The sequence below is a fragment of the Thamnophis elegans genome, chromosome 4 (assembly GCF_009769535.1).
Source record: "Thamnophis elegans isolate rThaEle1 chromosome 4, rThaEle1.pri, whole genome shotgun sequence".
Lineage (NCBI taxonomy): Eukaryota > Metazoa > Chordata > Lepidosauria > Squamata > Colubridae > Thamnophis > Thamnophis elegans.
In genome coordinates, this window is record NC_045544.1 from 44869754 (window position 1) to 44883834 (window position 14081).

The window sequence follows — 14081 nt, forward strand, 5'->3', positions numbered from 1 at the left end:
TGATTCTGAAACTTTCATAGAATATTTAATTTAATGACCACCCTTTTCATCCAATGTGTCATTTCATAGTTCCAAAATAATGGAAAATGAAAAGCCATTTGGATTTTTCAGTTATCCGATGTGCAAAAGTGAATAATACACTCAGAAATATTTTTAGTAGTTGATATTACCCAGAGAAATGGGTTATTGGGTTATTGCTTCTTTGCAAAAAAAAAAAAAAATGCTAGGCAGAATTACATGCAAAATGCATCTATTGGAACAAGTATACACAGAAAGATCTGTAATTTTTATGCAGTTTAACACACACACACACACACACACACATAAAATATCAACCCAGTGTAGGAATAGGATGGATTGAATTTAGGGGCAGAAACATGAAAACTTGAGAGGAATCCAAATGGACAATTGTGTTGATTTTTCCTTTAAATATTAAATATCTAACACATATTAAAACCATTTTGATGTAATGATGAAGGTACTGTGGTAAAAATCAGAAGTCTACGTTTTATACTTTCCTTAAGTATGAAAACCATGTGAGTGGTTGACTGCCTTTGGGGCAGTCAACTCTTTCTTAGTCCACTCACCTAGCAGTGTTGTTGTGAGGGCAATAGCAGGCAAGAATATTGAAGGAGCAATAGTAATAGGCACCTTGCGTGCAACCCCAGAATAACAGGAGCACCACTTGAACTTCATTGGCATTGAGAAAATCACCACTGGTCAATCGGAAAAGGTAGCCTTACTTGAACTGCCCCAAACCTGCGACGATTCCTTTAATACCGTCAAACAGCACCTGCCTACCTTAAATCCTTGGAAAGGACTCAATAAATGGATGCAAATGCCAAATCCAGTCTAAACATCTGGCTTATTGTGCAACCAACCATAATAATAGTACAAGACATATGTAGCTCTTCCCTCCACCCAAGCCCCAGTAGCGCTGTTCTCAGAAGCAAGTGAGCAACGTTACAAGAAAGAAGCAAGCAAAGAGTGAAGCCTTTCTCTGTCCACACCCTGCTTACATGCTGCTTTTCAGAATGCCACAAGCATCATTTGGCTGGGCCACTTTTGGCATACATATTGCATCGTGGACATGTTGCATCTAGTGTAATTGGCTTGGGAGATTACAGTTCCAAGTGGTTTGGGAATCACAGTCCAAGTCGTGTCATGATCTTTTTCATGTTTTCTTTAAGGAAAGTTAGATTCCATAACTGCATGCGTCAAACCAGAGCTGGCTATTACGGTACTTTAATAAATAAATTTGTTTTCCCTCCCTGATTCTTTTAAAAAGAAAAAAAATAACAAACCAATTTATGAAATTAATTAATACAGGCACTGCAGAAAAAAAGCAAGTGGGAGCCAGCAGAAACTTCTGTGTATAATTGAATTCTATTAATATTTAATTTCTAGTTAATACAAAAGAGCAGCTGTGTGCATGATGCCATGTTAGTTTGGCCACTTCTAATTTTTATCTTACATTTTGCAATTTCTTGTCTTGCATGGTGATACTATAAAGAGACTTCTACTAATTTGCTCTTCTGTTTCTTAACCACAGTGATTTTACAGCCTTTCCATGCATTGGTGTAAGCTGTAGTGCTAAACAGGGATAGGAACAAGTCCCCAAAAAGTCGATGCTAGTTCTAATCTTCACCCATAAAAATAAATCAGACCAGTTGAGGTATCCTCAGATGTGATATGGAGCAGACCTAAAAGATTTAACTTCTAAATCCTTTAGGTACAGACAAGCGTGAGCTTGCATAAGAGAAAATCTGCCATTTCCGTGCTTCTCACCAGAAAAACATATTCAGCTACTTTGGTGAAACAACACCATGACTGTGTGGCTTAAAATTATACTTACTTGCCCAGGATGCAGAGTTGTTGCCCAAAATGAGGTAATGCCAAAATGAGAGCTATAAATCATCTACCCTTCTAAAACCCGCTCTTGCTGCACTGATGAAAGGAAACATCTTGACAACTGTTTCATAGGCATTAAGTGCTTAAATGATGCAACCACTTTTATCTTTTCCTTCAACAGCCATCTGACGCCTTGTGCAATTTCATTACTAAGTTCCTTCTGCCTTTCTCTTTCTTTCTCCACTTTCCCTTCTCATCCCCTCTTCCCCCTCTTTTTAGACTCAGAATCACACTTCAGATTATCCAGGATGGCATAGCACTGCAATTGCAGACAATACCAGAACCAGCGGTAATGGTGCAGCCATTTCCTCTTTGGGGGAGCATCACTGCACTGCATCCCCACCCATGGACCATGGCTGCTTGCCTGAAGAAAGTGCATCCCCTGCAAGGTGCATGATTGTTCACCAGAGTAACTTCCTGGATAATGTTAAGAATCTCTTAGAATTTGCAGAGACACTTCAGCTAATAGATTCTGTAAGTAGAATAATCATCTTCTAAAATGTGATTGTTAGGGGAATCTGCCTGCTATGTCTACAGCAGTGTGTTTTCTTACTGTGTCTCTGTGTGTGTGTTTGTGTGTGTGTGTATTTACATACATACATACATACATACATTACTAAATGTTCAGGCCACCAGCACAAAAGGCTAAATACAGGTAGTCCTCTACTCACGACTACAATTGAGCTCAACATTTCTGTTGCCAAGTGAAAAGTTTGTTAAGTGTTAAGTTTTGACCCATTTTACAACTTTCCTTGCCACATTTGTTAAGTGAATCACTGCAGTTGTTAAGTTAGCAACACGGTTGTTAAGTGAACATGACTTCCCCGTTGACTTTGCTTGTCAGAAGGTCACAAAAGGTGATCCCATAACCTTGGGACACAGCAATGGTCGTAAATATGAACCAGTTGCCAAGCATCTGAATTTTGATTGTATGATCATGGGGTTACTGCAAAAACAGAAAACTGAAAAACAGTCATAAGTCACTTTTTTCAGCGCCATTGTAACTTTGAATGATTACTAAATAAACTGTTGTAAGTGGAGGACTACCTGTAACAGTTTTCACCATTGCTATATGGCTACTAAAATGTTCGCTTTGTAAATTTCTTAAAGTTCAGTAATTTATATGGCTAATCTTGTTAAGTCTTATCAAGTACCTTATTTTTCAGCGTATAAGACACACCTTTTTCCCTCAAAAAAGAGGGTGAAAATCTGTGTGCGTCTTATACACTGAATATAGCATTTTTTTGCCTCCAGAAACCCTGCCCCCTTTGCAAAAATGGCCATGCATAGCCTTTAGGAGGCTTCCAGAGTGCTCCTGGGGGCTGGGAAGGGCAGAAATGAGTGAAAAATGGGACATTTTTTGCTCGTTTTTGCCCACCCCCCAGAAGCATTCTATAAGCCCCCTAAAGGCTATGCATGCCCCTTTTTTTGACAAAAAACGGGCCCATTTTTGTGAAAAATTGGCCATTTTTGGCAGGTCTGCAGAGTGCAAAACCTTTTTTTAATTTGCCTCTTCCAAATCTTGGTGCGTCTTATGCCGGTGCCTCCAAAAATATGTAAATACAAATATTTCTGAGTAAGAACGGGTTAGCCTAGGTTTAACTAGTTTGAGGAATGTAGTATTTATTAAATTCATATAAATGTAGAATGCATGTATTCTGGAAATTGTGCTCAATATGAATGTTCATATGAAACAGTTATTCACTGAATAACCACCCAGAGTCACCTTGTAGGGAAAATGGCTGGCATAAAAATTTAATAAAATAAACAAACGAACTTCATAAATAATATGATTTGCCTAATTATAGCAGAAACATTACTTAGGCTGTAAAAGTAATACCATATTACATATTCTATTTCAGTAATATATTAGACTTTTGGATCCAGCTTTTTATAGTGCTGATGGTTTTCTTTTATCATAATTTCAATAACATCTTTGTGTTTTTAAAGATTCTTACTAAAAAGTAAGAATATGTGTTACTTTTAAGCACTGTAATTTGAGACAAGAGTTTTAATAAACTAAAAATACATGAAATTTAGAACGTAAATAATGATTGATACACAATTTTTCATTTAAGGATGTTTCTATTGTATAAGTTTAGTCAGTAAAATATATTTGTGTAACAAGACTTGTTATAATTGAATGAACAGCCAGTTTGAGATAAAGCTTGTTCTTTTTTGGAATATATCATTAGGATGATTTGTATCTTAATTTTTACATTTCGGGAAAGTCCCAATTGGGTCAAACTCAAAAAGAATCGATCTTTCTCCTTTGGTTAATTCTGTTGTGTTAATAATTCAGTTGAGCTTCTTAAAATAGGTGGGAGGAATATACACTCTCTCATAGACTCGTGGCTTCCCCCATTGTTTCCAGGATCTGTCGTCATGGGGTGATCTCAGCAGTTTTGAATTCTCAGAAACATCAAATGCTTCACCTACCCAGGTTCCCTCAGACAAAACCCCACAGCTTCAGAAAACAGACAGCAGTGTGTGTAGGCCTGAAGGACACCCTCTTGCAGACTTAAGCAAAGCCATGTTGAGTCAGGATTCCTTTGCTTTACCAAAGTCCTTGACTGGCTCCAAATGTGGCCCAGCTCCATTGGTCATTCTGCGTGCAAAGAGAAGCCATTCCATGAACCATTTAGCCAATGGTCATAATAAGTCCTTCATTCTTGCTGAAGTCAGCAGCTCAACTCCTAAGCATTCCCCTGTCAAAAGCCTGCCTTTCTCTCCTTCCCAGGTAGAGCAATTCTGTTTAAATGTTACTAATTCTCTAAGTCAGTAAAGTGTTAACAACAGGGAGAAACTAATCTTTGGGGCAAATGACTAATCTCTGCTGTGCTTGTTAATTGCATTCTGATTTTGAATCTATCCACCGTTGAGTTTAGAGAGCAAACAATCTAACTTACCTGTATACTTAATTCTTGATGATTTGGGAAGGATTTGTTGTCTGTTTGCTTTACTCTGGCTTGCAAATTCCTTCATCTGTCCAAAATTAGCATTCCTGTTTCCCATAATCATTTTTTATTTCATCAATTTTGCAGGATGTTTCCTATAATCCCAGAATTTGCCCTAAACAATAACTTCCAGATTATGTACTAACAAGTTCATTTTTAAAAAAGAAAATCACACTAACCTAATAATAAAAATAAATTTGGAGGGTATTTGAGGAACTGTGCAATGTGACTTACAAATCAGTTGAACGGATATACTTAAATTGTCTTGGTCGCATAGAAAATTTAAACATAAATGTGTCTGCTTAAATAAACTGCGGGACTTTATCTTGGCACAATCTAAAATGATGAGTTAATGAATTCATCTTTACTAGTACTGCAGTTCTATTTTTTTTAAAAAATTGTAATAGTCTTTTGCAAACAAAATCAAATACTTACATTTTAAAAACTCTGTGCATCCTTTACTACCCATGATGTTAAAGCAATGTAATGTTTTAACAAGGAAAATAGGAATTTATTTTTTCTTTTTGTTTCAATTTTTTAAAAATTCCTATGTTTGTTCTACTTTAGCTGGAGGATTCAACAATCTTCAGAAAGCAAATTTGTTCTTCTCTGATAGCTAAAATTCCACTGAAACAGGTAGTTATTCTTTAAATATCATCTTGGAACAAATCTAAAAAAATAGATTTGAATAAGCTTAAGCAATAGAAAATTTTGGAAATACAGTAATCAAAATACATAACAGCATCCACACTCATGAAATTAGTACTGATGCACAAAGTTACACTGTGAGTTCCTTTTCTTCACTTCTCTTGGTTTTACTTGATTACTGTTTCAAAAGCTAAAAACCATTAATTCCATAAAAATATGCATTTGCAGTTCTTCAGCACTTCTTCTATCCAAGAAAGTCTGGATCTGGACAATCCTATTTTAAGTTCCACTCCACTGTGTACTCACAAAGTCGCTGTTACAACACCTCTTCAAAAAGACCAAGCGTTTAAGAGCCAGAAAGAAAATAATTCGTAAGTCTTTTTAAATTATACTTTTGACAGCAGTTTCAACTCTCAGTGAGAATTTGTAGAATGTTTTCTACATGTGTGGAATTGCTGTGCAAATTATTTTTCCCCTTTGCATCAGTGAAAGATAGCTTGGTGCTTAAAGCACTCAAGTAATGTTACCCCTTTCAATATGATTAAGGTGGCAAAATACATAAAGTTTAGTCATGGGCTTGAAAATTACGTCTTCATATTATCCCTTTACAACAGAATCCTTTCTATAAACTGTTTGTAAAATATATAACAGAGGTAGTCCTCAACATAGGACCACAATGGAGCCCAAAATTTATGTTGCTAAGTGAGAAATTTGTTAAGTGAGAGACAGCAATCAGATAGGTTAATTCCATCCAGTAACTAATAGGGCTGAGTACAGTTTATAAAACCATCCTCCGTGCAGCTCCTTCCCCAGCTTTGGACTCAGTCACTTTTGGACTGGACATGTAGTTGATCTTCTCTGACTTAATTGTACTTAACTGCTAATTTCATGACTTTCCTTGCCACATTTCTTAAGTGAATCACTGCAGTTTTTAAATTAGTAACACGATTGTTAAGTGAATCTGGATTCCTTATTAACTTTGGTTCTCAAAAGGTTGCCAAAGTGGATCACCTGATCCCGGGGCACTGCAACTGTCATAAATGTGAGTCAGTTGTCAGACATCCGAATGTAAATCACTTGACCATGGGGATGCTGCAATGGTCGTAAGTGTGAAAAATTGTAATAAGTCACTTTTTTCAGTGCTGTTGTAACTTCAAATGGTCACTAGATGACTGTTGTAAGTCGAGGATTACAACAGTATAGGCTCATTCTGTATTCACAATAAATACCTTATTTATAACAGGTAATTTACTTTATTTAAATAATCAATGTTGAAATTAAAAAAAACAGGTAGGCCTTGTTTAACAGGGGTAATTGAGACAGCAACTCTGTTGCTAAGCAACGCAGTTGTGAAGTGCAGCATCACATGACTTACGTGCTGATTTACAAGGGCAATTGCCTCATAGTCCCGGGGCCCCATTAGTCTTGTGATTAGTTTAGTTTAGTTTAGTTTCACTTTATTTGTATGCCACCCTTTTCCCTGGGGGGACTCAGGGCGGCTCACAGTTCAAAAAGGGGGGGGGGGGAGGACAAACAATTTACAACATAAAAGCACTACATCATTTAAGAACTCAACAGTCATACAATTCGAGTAGGGGTTAGAGTCTTTAACCCCAGGCCAGCCGGGATAGCCAGATTTTAAGTGCGACGCGGAAGGTCTGGAGGGTGGTGAGGGTCCGGATCTCCACGGGGAGTTCATTCCAGAGGGTCGGAGCAGCCACCGAGAAGGCTCTCCTCCGGGTAGTTGCCAGTCTACACTGGCTGGCTGATGGAATTCGGAGGAGGCCTAATCTATGCGATCTTATCGGTCTAGTGGAGGTAATTGGCAGTAGGCGGTCTCTCAAGTACCCAGATCCAATACCATGAAGGGCTTTGTAGGTGACAAGTAGCACCTTGAAGCGCACCCGGAGATCAACAGGCAGCCAGTGCAGCTCGCGGAGGATAGGTGTTACGTGGGTGAATCGAGGTGCACCCACGATCGCTCGCGCGGCTGCATTCTGGACCAGCTGAAGTCGCCGAATACTCTTCAAGGGCAGCCCCATGTAGAGCACATTGCAGTACTCCAGCCTAGAGGTCACAAGGGCACGAGTGACTGTTGTGAGGGCCTCCCGGTTCAGGTAGGGACGCAACTGGTGCACCAGGCGAACCTGGGCAAATGCCCCCCTGGTTACAGCTGACAAATGGTGTTCAAAAGTCAGCTGAGGGTCCAGGAGGACTCCCAAGTTGCGAACCCTATCTGAGGGGCGTACAATTTGACCCCCCAGCCTGAGAGATGGAGCACTTGGCCAATTCGTGATCCCCATTTGCTACTTCCGGCCAGCTTTCCCATTGGCTTTGCTTGTCAGAAACCAGCAATGACGGTTGCAAATAAATGGTGATCTCATGACAAATATGCTGTGAGTGTTGCAATTGTGAGCTAGTTGTTGAATGGCCAGATTGCGATTATGTGACCACGGGGATGCTGGGACTGCCACAACTATGAAGAAAGGTGACCTGTCCCCTTCTACAGCACCACCATAACTTCAAACTGTTGCTTAATGAGGTCTACATGTACGGTGCTAAACAAATTTAATATTCTGTATCATCTTCTAAGTCAGTGGTTCTCAACCTGTGGGTCGGGACCTCTTTGGGGGTCGAATGACCCTTTCACAGGGGCCACCTACAAACATTGGAAAACACATATTTTCATTGGTCTTAGGAAGTGAGACACCAATTTTATGGTTGGGGGTCACCACAACATGAGGAACTATATTAAAGTTCCTCATTGGGAAGGTTGAGAACCACTGTTCTAAGTGTTTGCATAATTGTACGCAAATAAATTTAACAAATAAATAAATAAATACACTTAGCTTGCCTGTAAGACAAGCCAGTATGGATATTTCCATAATATAAATGAGTGGGTGAAACTGGGAATTTGCAGCGGTAATACATTCTAATTCTTGCAATACTCTAGTTGTATGCTAAGCAACATGTTTCAACTAATGTCTTGAAACTTGTTTCTCTCCCTCTTCCCCCTCCCCCAACTCTTTATTTTTTTCACTTTGTTAAGTTTCAGAACTCCGGCTATCAAAAGATCAATATTGGAGAGTTCTCCTAGAACACCAACTCCATTTAAAAATGCAATTGCAGCTCAAGAATTAAAATACGGACCCTTAAAAATGCTGGTAAGGAAAAAAGGGCACTAATTTAATGACCAGCCAAACCTTTGTTAACAGCCATATGGCCAGAAGTCAGAAAAATATAACAAGCAGAAGTGAAAATATATAAAGATAAAAAGAAATGGCATTAATTCAAAAGTTCAGACCTAGGGAAAGGCAGATAGCGTTCATTGTGGTGAACTCAGAAAGATATACAATATGCAACCAATGGCCTGCAGAAGAACTGATAAACAGAAGTCATGCTGTCTTACCCTGAAGTTTCTTCAGGATAGGATTTATTTATTTAAGTCATTGGGGCTTCTTTGTAGAGAGAGCAATGAAAAGCATACACACTGATGAAAGAAATATTTTTGTAGTACCTGAACAGACAGGAGAAGGCATGTTTGCATCCAGCCTGACCAAAGTGAAGGCCTGTCAGAATTTCAGAAGTGATAAAAAAGAAATAGGAAGCTAGTGGGTGATTTAATGAGGTTTCTTGGGAAGCTCCAGCAGGACATAATCTTTGGGAATGGAGGAACATGACTGCACTTGGATATAACAAGCCAAGAACTGCATGCCGAAAGTTAGTAGGATCAAATTGGATTTAATTTAATTTGCACCTATAGTGATTGAAATATAGATAATACCATTTATTTTCCTCAGGTCACATTAAATTTTTGTGGCAATTTTGGGAAGCAATCCAGGAGCCCAACATCAAACTACACAAACCTCTTGGTTTTTAGCTCTATTATAAGGCATTTTTTGCTGTTCATGTACATTTCCCGCTCTCCCTTTCAGCCTCAAACACCAACTCACCTGGTAGATGACCTGCAAGATGTCATTAAACAGGAGTCTGATGAATCTGGTATTGTATCCAGCCTATGTGAAAATGATTCCCCTTTGCTGAAGAAAATCAAACAAGAGGCAAGTTTAACCATATTTACTTAAGGTTACACTAAGCTCTTCAGTTTGCCAACAAATACTTCTAAATCACTTTAGGAACTGTGTCAGAAAATCAACTTTGGCAGGTTACTTTCAGAAAAGAACTTGCTATTCCAATTTACATTTTTGAGAAACTAATCAGAATATTCAGAAATGGTTCTAAACTTTGGTTATTTAAAACTATACATGACATTGCCAATAGGAAGTCCAATAAGATTTAATAGTTCTCTAAATATAGTACAGTACTGCTATTTCTGACTTCCAATTTCATGAAATTCCACCATGCAGGTAGTGAAGAATATTTTACTACTGCTTATTTTACTCTATATATTAAGATTAGATTATTTTGGATATCAGTAGTAGAGTAATAATTTGCATTTAACAAAACATGTCCAGGTTTATAATCCAGTCAGTGAAAAGACATCTTTCAACTTAGTATGCAATCTTTAGTAGAAAAGAAATGCCTTTGAAATCTGGCTAAATTCATGTTATATCAATCAAATAAGAGCAAGTTTAAATCTGTTTAAAGTGAACAGGTCCTGAGTGATGGAGTTCATTGTTAGAGGTGTGTATGACACAGGAAATCCATTTATTTCAAGATTGGAACAGATCTGCTCCATTCAAAATGCTCTCATAAGGATTTGAATTGGCTTTTTCCTTTGGAATAATTGATCACTTGAATGTTCTGTGTTTCTTCCTAACAAAACTCAAAAATATTTTAATTATTCCGGTTCTAGTAACTGATTACCAGCTGTTAGTTCCTTACTTTTCACTTTAGGGCAAGAAGAGTAAGTGGGTTGGTAGTCATATTGACTGATGTTTATATCCTAACTGTTGAAAAATTAGCCAAGGACAAGGTTTTTAAATATTGAAAATATTAACATAAAATGCTAAGAGACAATAGGAATGCAGTTTATCAACTGAGAAATCTATTTTGATTAGCATCTGTTATTACCCACCCATTTTTGCCCCATTCAGCAGAAAGAAATCTTTTCAATTTCTTAAAACAAACTGTATGGGTCACTCAGCCAACAGATTGTGGCACAAAAAGAGCAGCTAGATTATTTAATATTGTTTTTAATTAGTATGTTTCCTTGAGAGATTTTCCTGAGGCTTTGACCTTATTATTTTATTTTTTTGACCTTTTATTGTAAATCTTTTTTCTTTCTTTCTTTTGCAGTTAGTTTGTCAGCCAAGAGCAAACTCAGTAAAAGCAACGGTGTCTTTTCCTGATGTTTTTGTTTGCATAGAGGGGTGTCTAGTGACTGCCAGGTGGGAAAGAAAGGCTGCTAGTGCTTTTGAGTTGCATGAATAATAACCACAGTAACATTAAAACAAGTTCTAAAAGCGTGCATATGCATGGCAAATTTGAGCAATCCAGTATTGCACCAGTAGTATTTACATTTAAATAGCTTCTGTAGCATTAATAGTACCTCTTCTGGGAAGCAAAGCCATGCACACAAACATGCACTTTTGCATTATCTACACCAGTGTGGGGACCCACCAGTGCATTCAGATGAAAACTCAAACATCACCTTTTTGAAAAGCAGTGATTTACCGGGCATCTCCAATAGTCTTCTACCTGTGTTTCATTGTTTCTTTCCAACACTTCACTCCTGTATTACTCCACATAGGCTAAAGCAGTAGCAGCAAGGACATAATGGGTTCCTGCTGCTCTGTTGGTTAAAAGGTGGAAAAGATTTGAAGAAAGCAGCCTAATCATAATTCATCAAACAGCCCAGTCCAAACACTCTAAATGCTTTTATGTTGGAACAAAACTGTGTTTTCTTTCATGTTCAGAACACCAAAAACAGCTGTTTCAGACTCAAGACACTTTGCTTATCTCTGTTGCGTAGAGCAACTCAGTACATTGTATGCTGACTGAATTAGGTTTGGTGCCAAAGCTTATGTCAAAATGCACTTTCTGTTAAGCAAGACAGAATGTGTCAGTCAACTCTATTTTAATATGGCTTTTGTTCCTGCCTGCAGGTGGATTCTCCATCAGGGAAAGCAGAAAACTTCCTTTGCTCAAATAGCTGGGGAGGCGAAGGGCTAAACGCACAGCTTTTCCCATATGCATCATCAGCAGAAGACGTGCCTGTATGTATTAATGCCCTATATCTCAACATCTTGGGCTAGGGTGTTTTTGTTGTGGTTTTTGTTTGTGCAACCATGATTGGTCCGAGGCCAAAAGAAGAAAAGAATACCCCATATCTGGGAACTCCTCCTAAAAAATTTTTTTCCCTTTTCCCTACTACCCTGTTTCCCCAAAAATAAGACTTCCCCGGATAATAAGCCCAATCGGGCTTTTAAGCGCATGCGCTAAAATAAGCTCTCCCCCGAAAATAAGCCTTCCCCAAAAATATTGCAACACAGCAGCAGCCATGAGGTGACCACGCTCGCCGTTTTCTGCACAGCAACAATTATAAGATCTCCCCAAAAATAAGACCAATTGCTTATTTCGGGGAAACATGTTAGTTTACTCATAGTTGTTACCCTTCTCAGTAGCTACTTCAGGATGATTTACTTCTCTGCTTAACTGCCAGCTTTTGGTCCTGCATTGTTTAGTAGCCACATTGTTAATGTGACTTCGTTTGATTGAATAACAACAGCATAATGTCAATTCAGATATTTGCTTGAAGTTCTTTAAAAAGTTCTTTCATATAAATATTGTGACAATTTAGAGGACTGAGCAGATAGTCCTTGGATTATGACCATTTGTTCAGTGACTGTTCAGAGTTACAACAGCACTGAACAAGGGGGACTTAGAACCCAGTCTGCAAAGTTGCAGCCATCACAGTATCCCCATAGTCACATGACCCCACGAGCACTTGGTAACCAGTTCACACTGATCACCATTTGCGACCTTCCCTGCTACTGTAGCTTCCCACAAGCTTGGTCAGTGGGGAAGCCAGTGGGAGATTTCAAGTTGTTGCTTTATCACCCATCTCCTCATAATCTATAGCACGGTTGTTAAACTTGCCACATCATGTTGCTGCCACATGATGCTTTGCATCGTTTTTCCCATTTGTGGAGCTGGGGTGGCATGGCCGCATCCAGCCCATGTGCCGCCAGTTTGACACCCATGATCTATTGCATCACCCATGTTTTATAGTACCTGGTAAGCTTTTGCCAGCCAGCTGCTTACTGGAACTCCCATCTGTTCCCTTTATGGTCATGTGAGTTCGTTCCTTGATTACTGTGCAGTTTTGAGGTTACAACTACCAGGATTGTCATCCCTAAGCAATGCAATCATTTGACATCATGTTTATGATTGCATTGCTTGATGCTGAGAATTCTGGTCCTGCGTGCCATCATAACTCAAGAACTACCTGTATGTAGTACTGTCCCTTACAAAAAATGTCTTTTAAAGTCCTTCTAATTTTAGTCTGCTATCTGCTTTATGTTTTCAGAGTATTCCAATATTTGAGTACTCCAAAATTCCAAATATTCTGTAAGTGCAATGTGATAAGATGGAAAGGAGGGTGGAGAGAGAGAACCAAACAGTCTTATATCATTATATCATAACTAATCCATTCAGTGTATAGCATTCTTACACTGTTAAGTGGGTCTTTTCTTCCAGAATCTGCTGACCAGTTCACATTAAAGAGCCTACACCAGAAGAAACGACAACAATCATAAAATTATTCACATTTCATAGAACTAGATCATCAAGTAGCCCACTTCAGGTAAAAATGTCATTTTGTAAATTCCATAGATAACCCTTGAACTTACTTCCAAATGAGAAATAATTCTTTCAATTCAGAGAATACTTTATTGTAAAACTGAAGATCTCAATTTATGTATAAATGAAAATATTGTAGATGTGTTGTATAAGAATTGAATCAGTATCCAGTAGAATAGTTCAGGAACAAGAAGCTCTTGGAAAACTAACTGAACCTGTGACTTTTCTGACAATAGTGGGAAAGTGGCATTCTTTTCTTCTTCCTCCAGTCTTGGGGGTGGGGGAGTAGTTGGGGGTGCCCTGTTGAAGTGTAAAGGAAAAGGAAGCCAAGAAACATTGGCATTTTTGACTTCCCATTTCTGGTGTCCTTGTTTTTATAACAGTAAAATATGAACTTCCTCAGATCAGGTTACTTTCAAACAGATAACCACATTTGAACTCAATTTGAAGTCTGAGTTTTGAGTTGAATGGAAGAGTAGCAAACACTGCAGGATTGCCTTTTTGAGTGATAGAACTCAGACTTGTTATGAACTGGAATGAGAACCTAATACAGTACCAGACATCTTCAGGTAGACTTGAAATGTTCTCTCTTCAGAACCACATTGGTAGTCTGCATGGAAAATACCGAGCCAACTGGATCAGTGCTCTGACTTTTTAAATTACGCTTCCAGTAGAAAACTGATGTAAAAACCTTTGCAGTACAATCCTGTGGATGTCCACTCACAATGAATAATTTTCAATTCAGCAAGGTTATTCCTGAATAGTTGGATATACATTTCATTTTTTATAATGATAAGAAAA

General features: G+C 38.3%; 1 protein-coding gene across 1 annotated transcript in view; it reads left to right on the top strand.

The window, feature by feature from the left end:
• The window catches only part of MYB (MYB proto-oncogene, transcription factor), a 45388-nt gene that overhangs the window by 17113 nt on the left and 14194 nt on the right, over positions 1–14081 (top strand). Inside the window, 8 exon segments of the mRNA XM_032216600.1 lie at positions 2131–2385; positions 4286–4651; positions 5745–5887; positions 8566–8680; positions 9452–9577; positions 11585–11695; positions 13179–13195; positions 13197–13284. Coding sequence (XP_032072491.1) covers positions 2131–2385; positions 4286–4651; positions 5745–5887; positions 8566–8680; positions 9452–9577; positions 11585–11695; positions 13179–13195; positions 13197–13284 — 1221 coding nt within the window.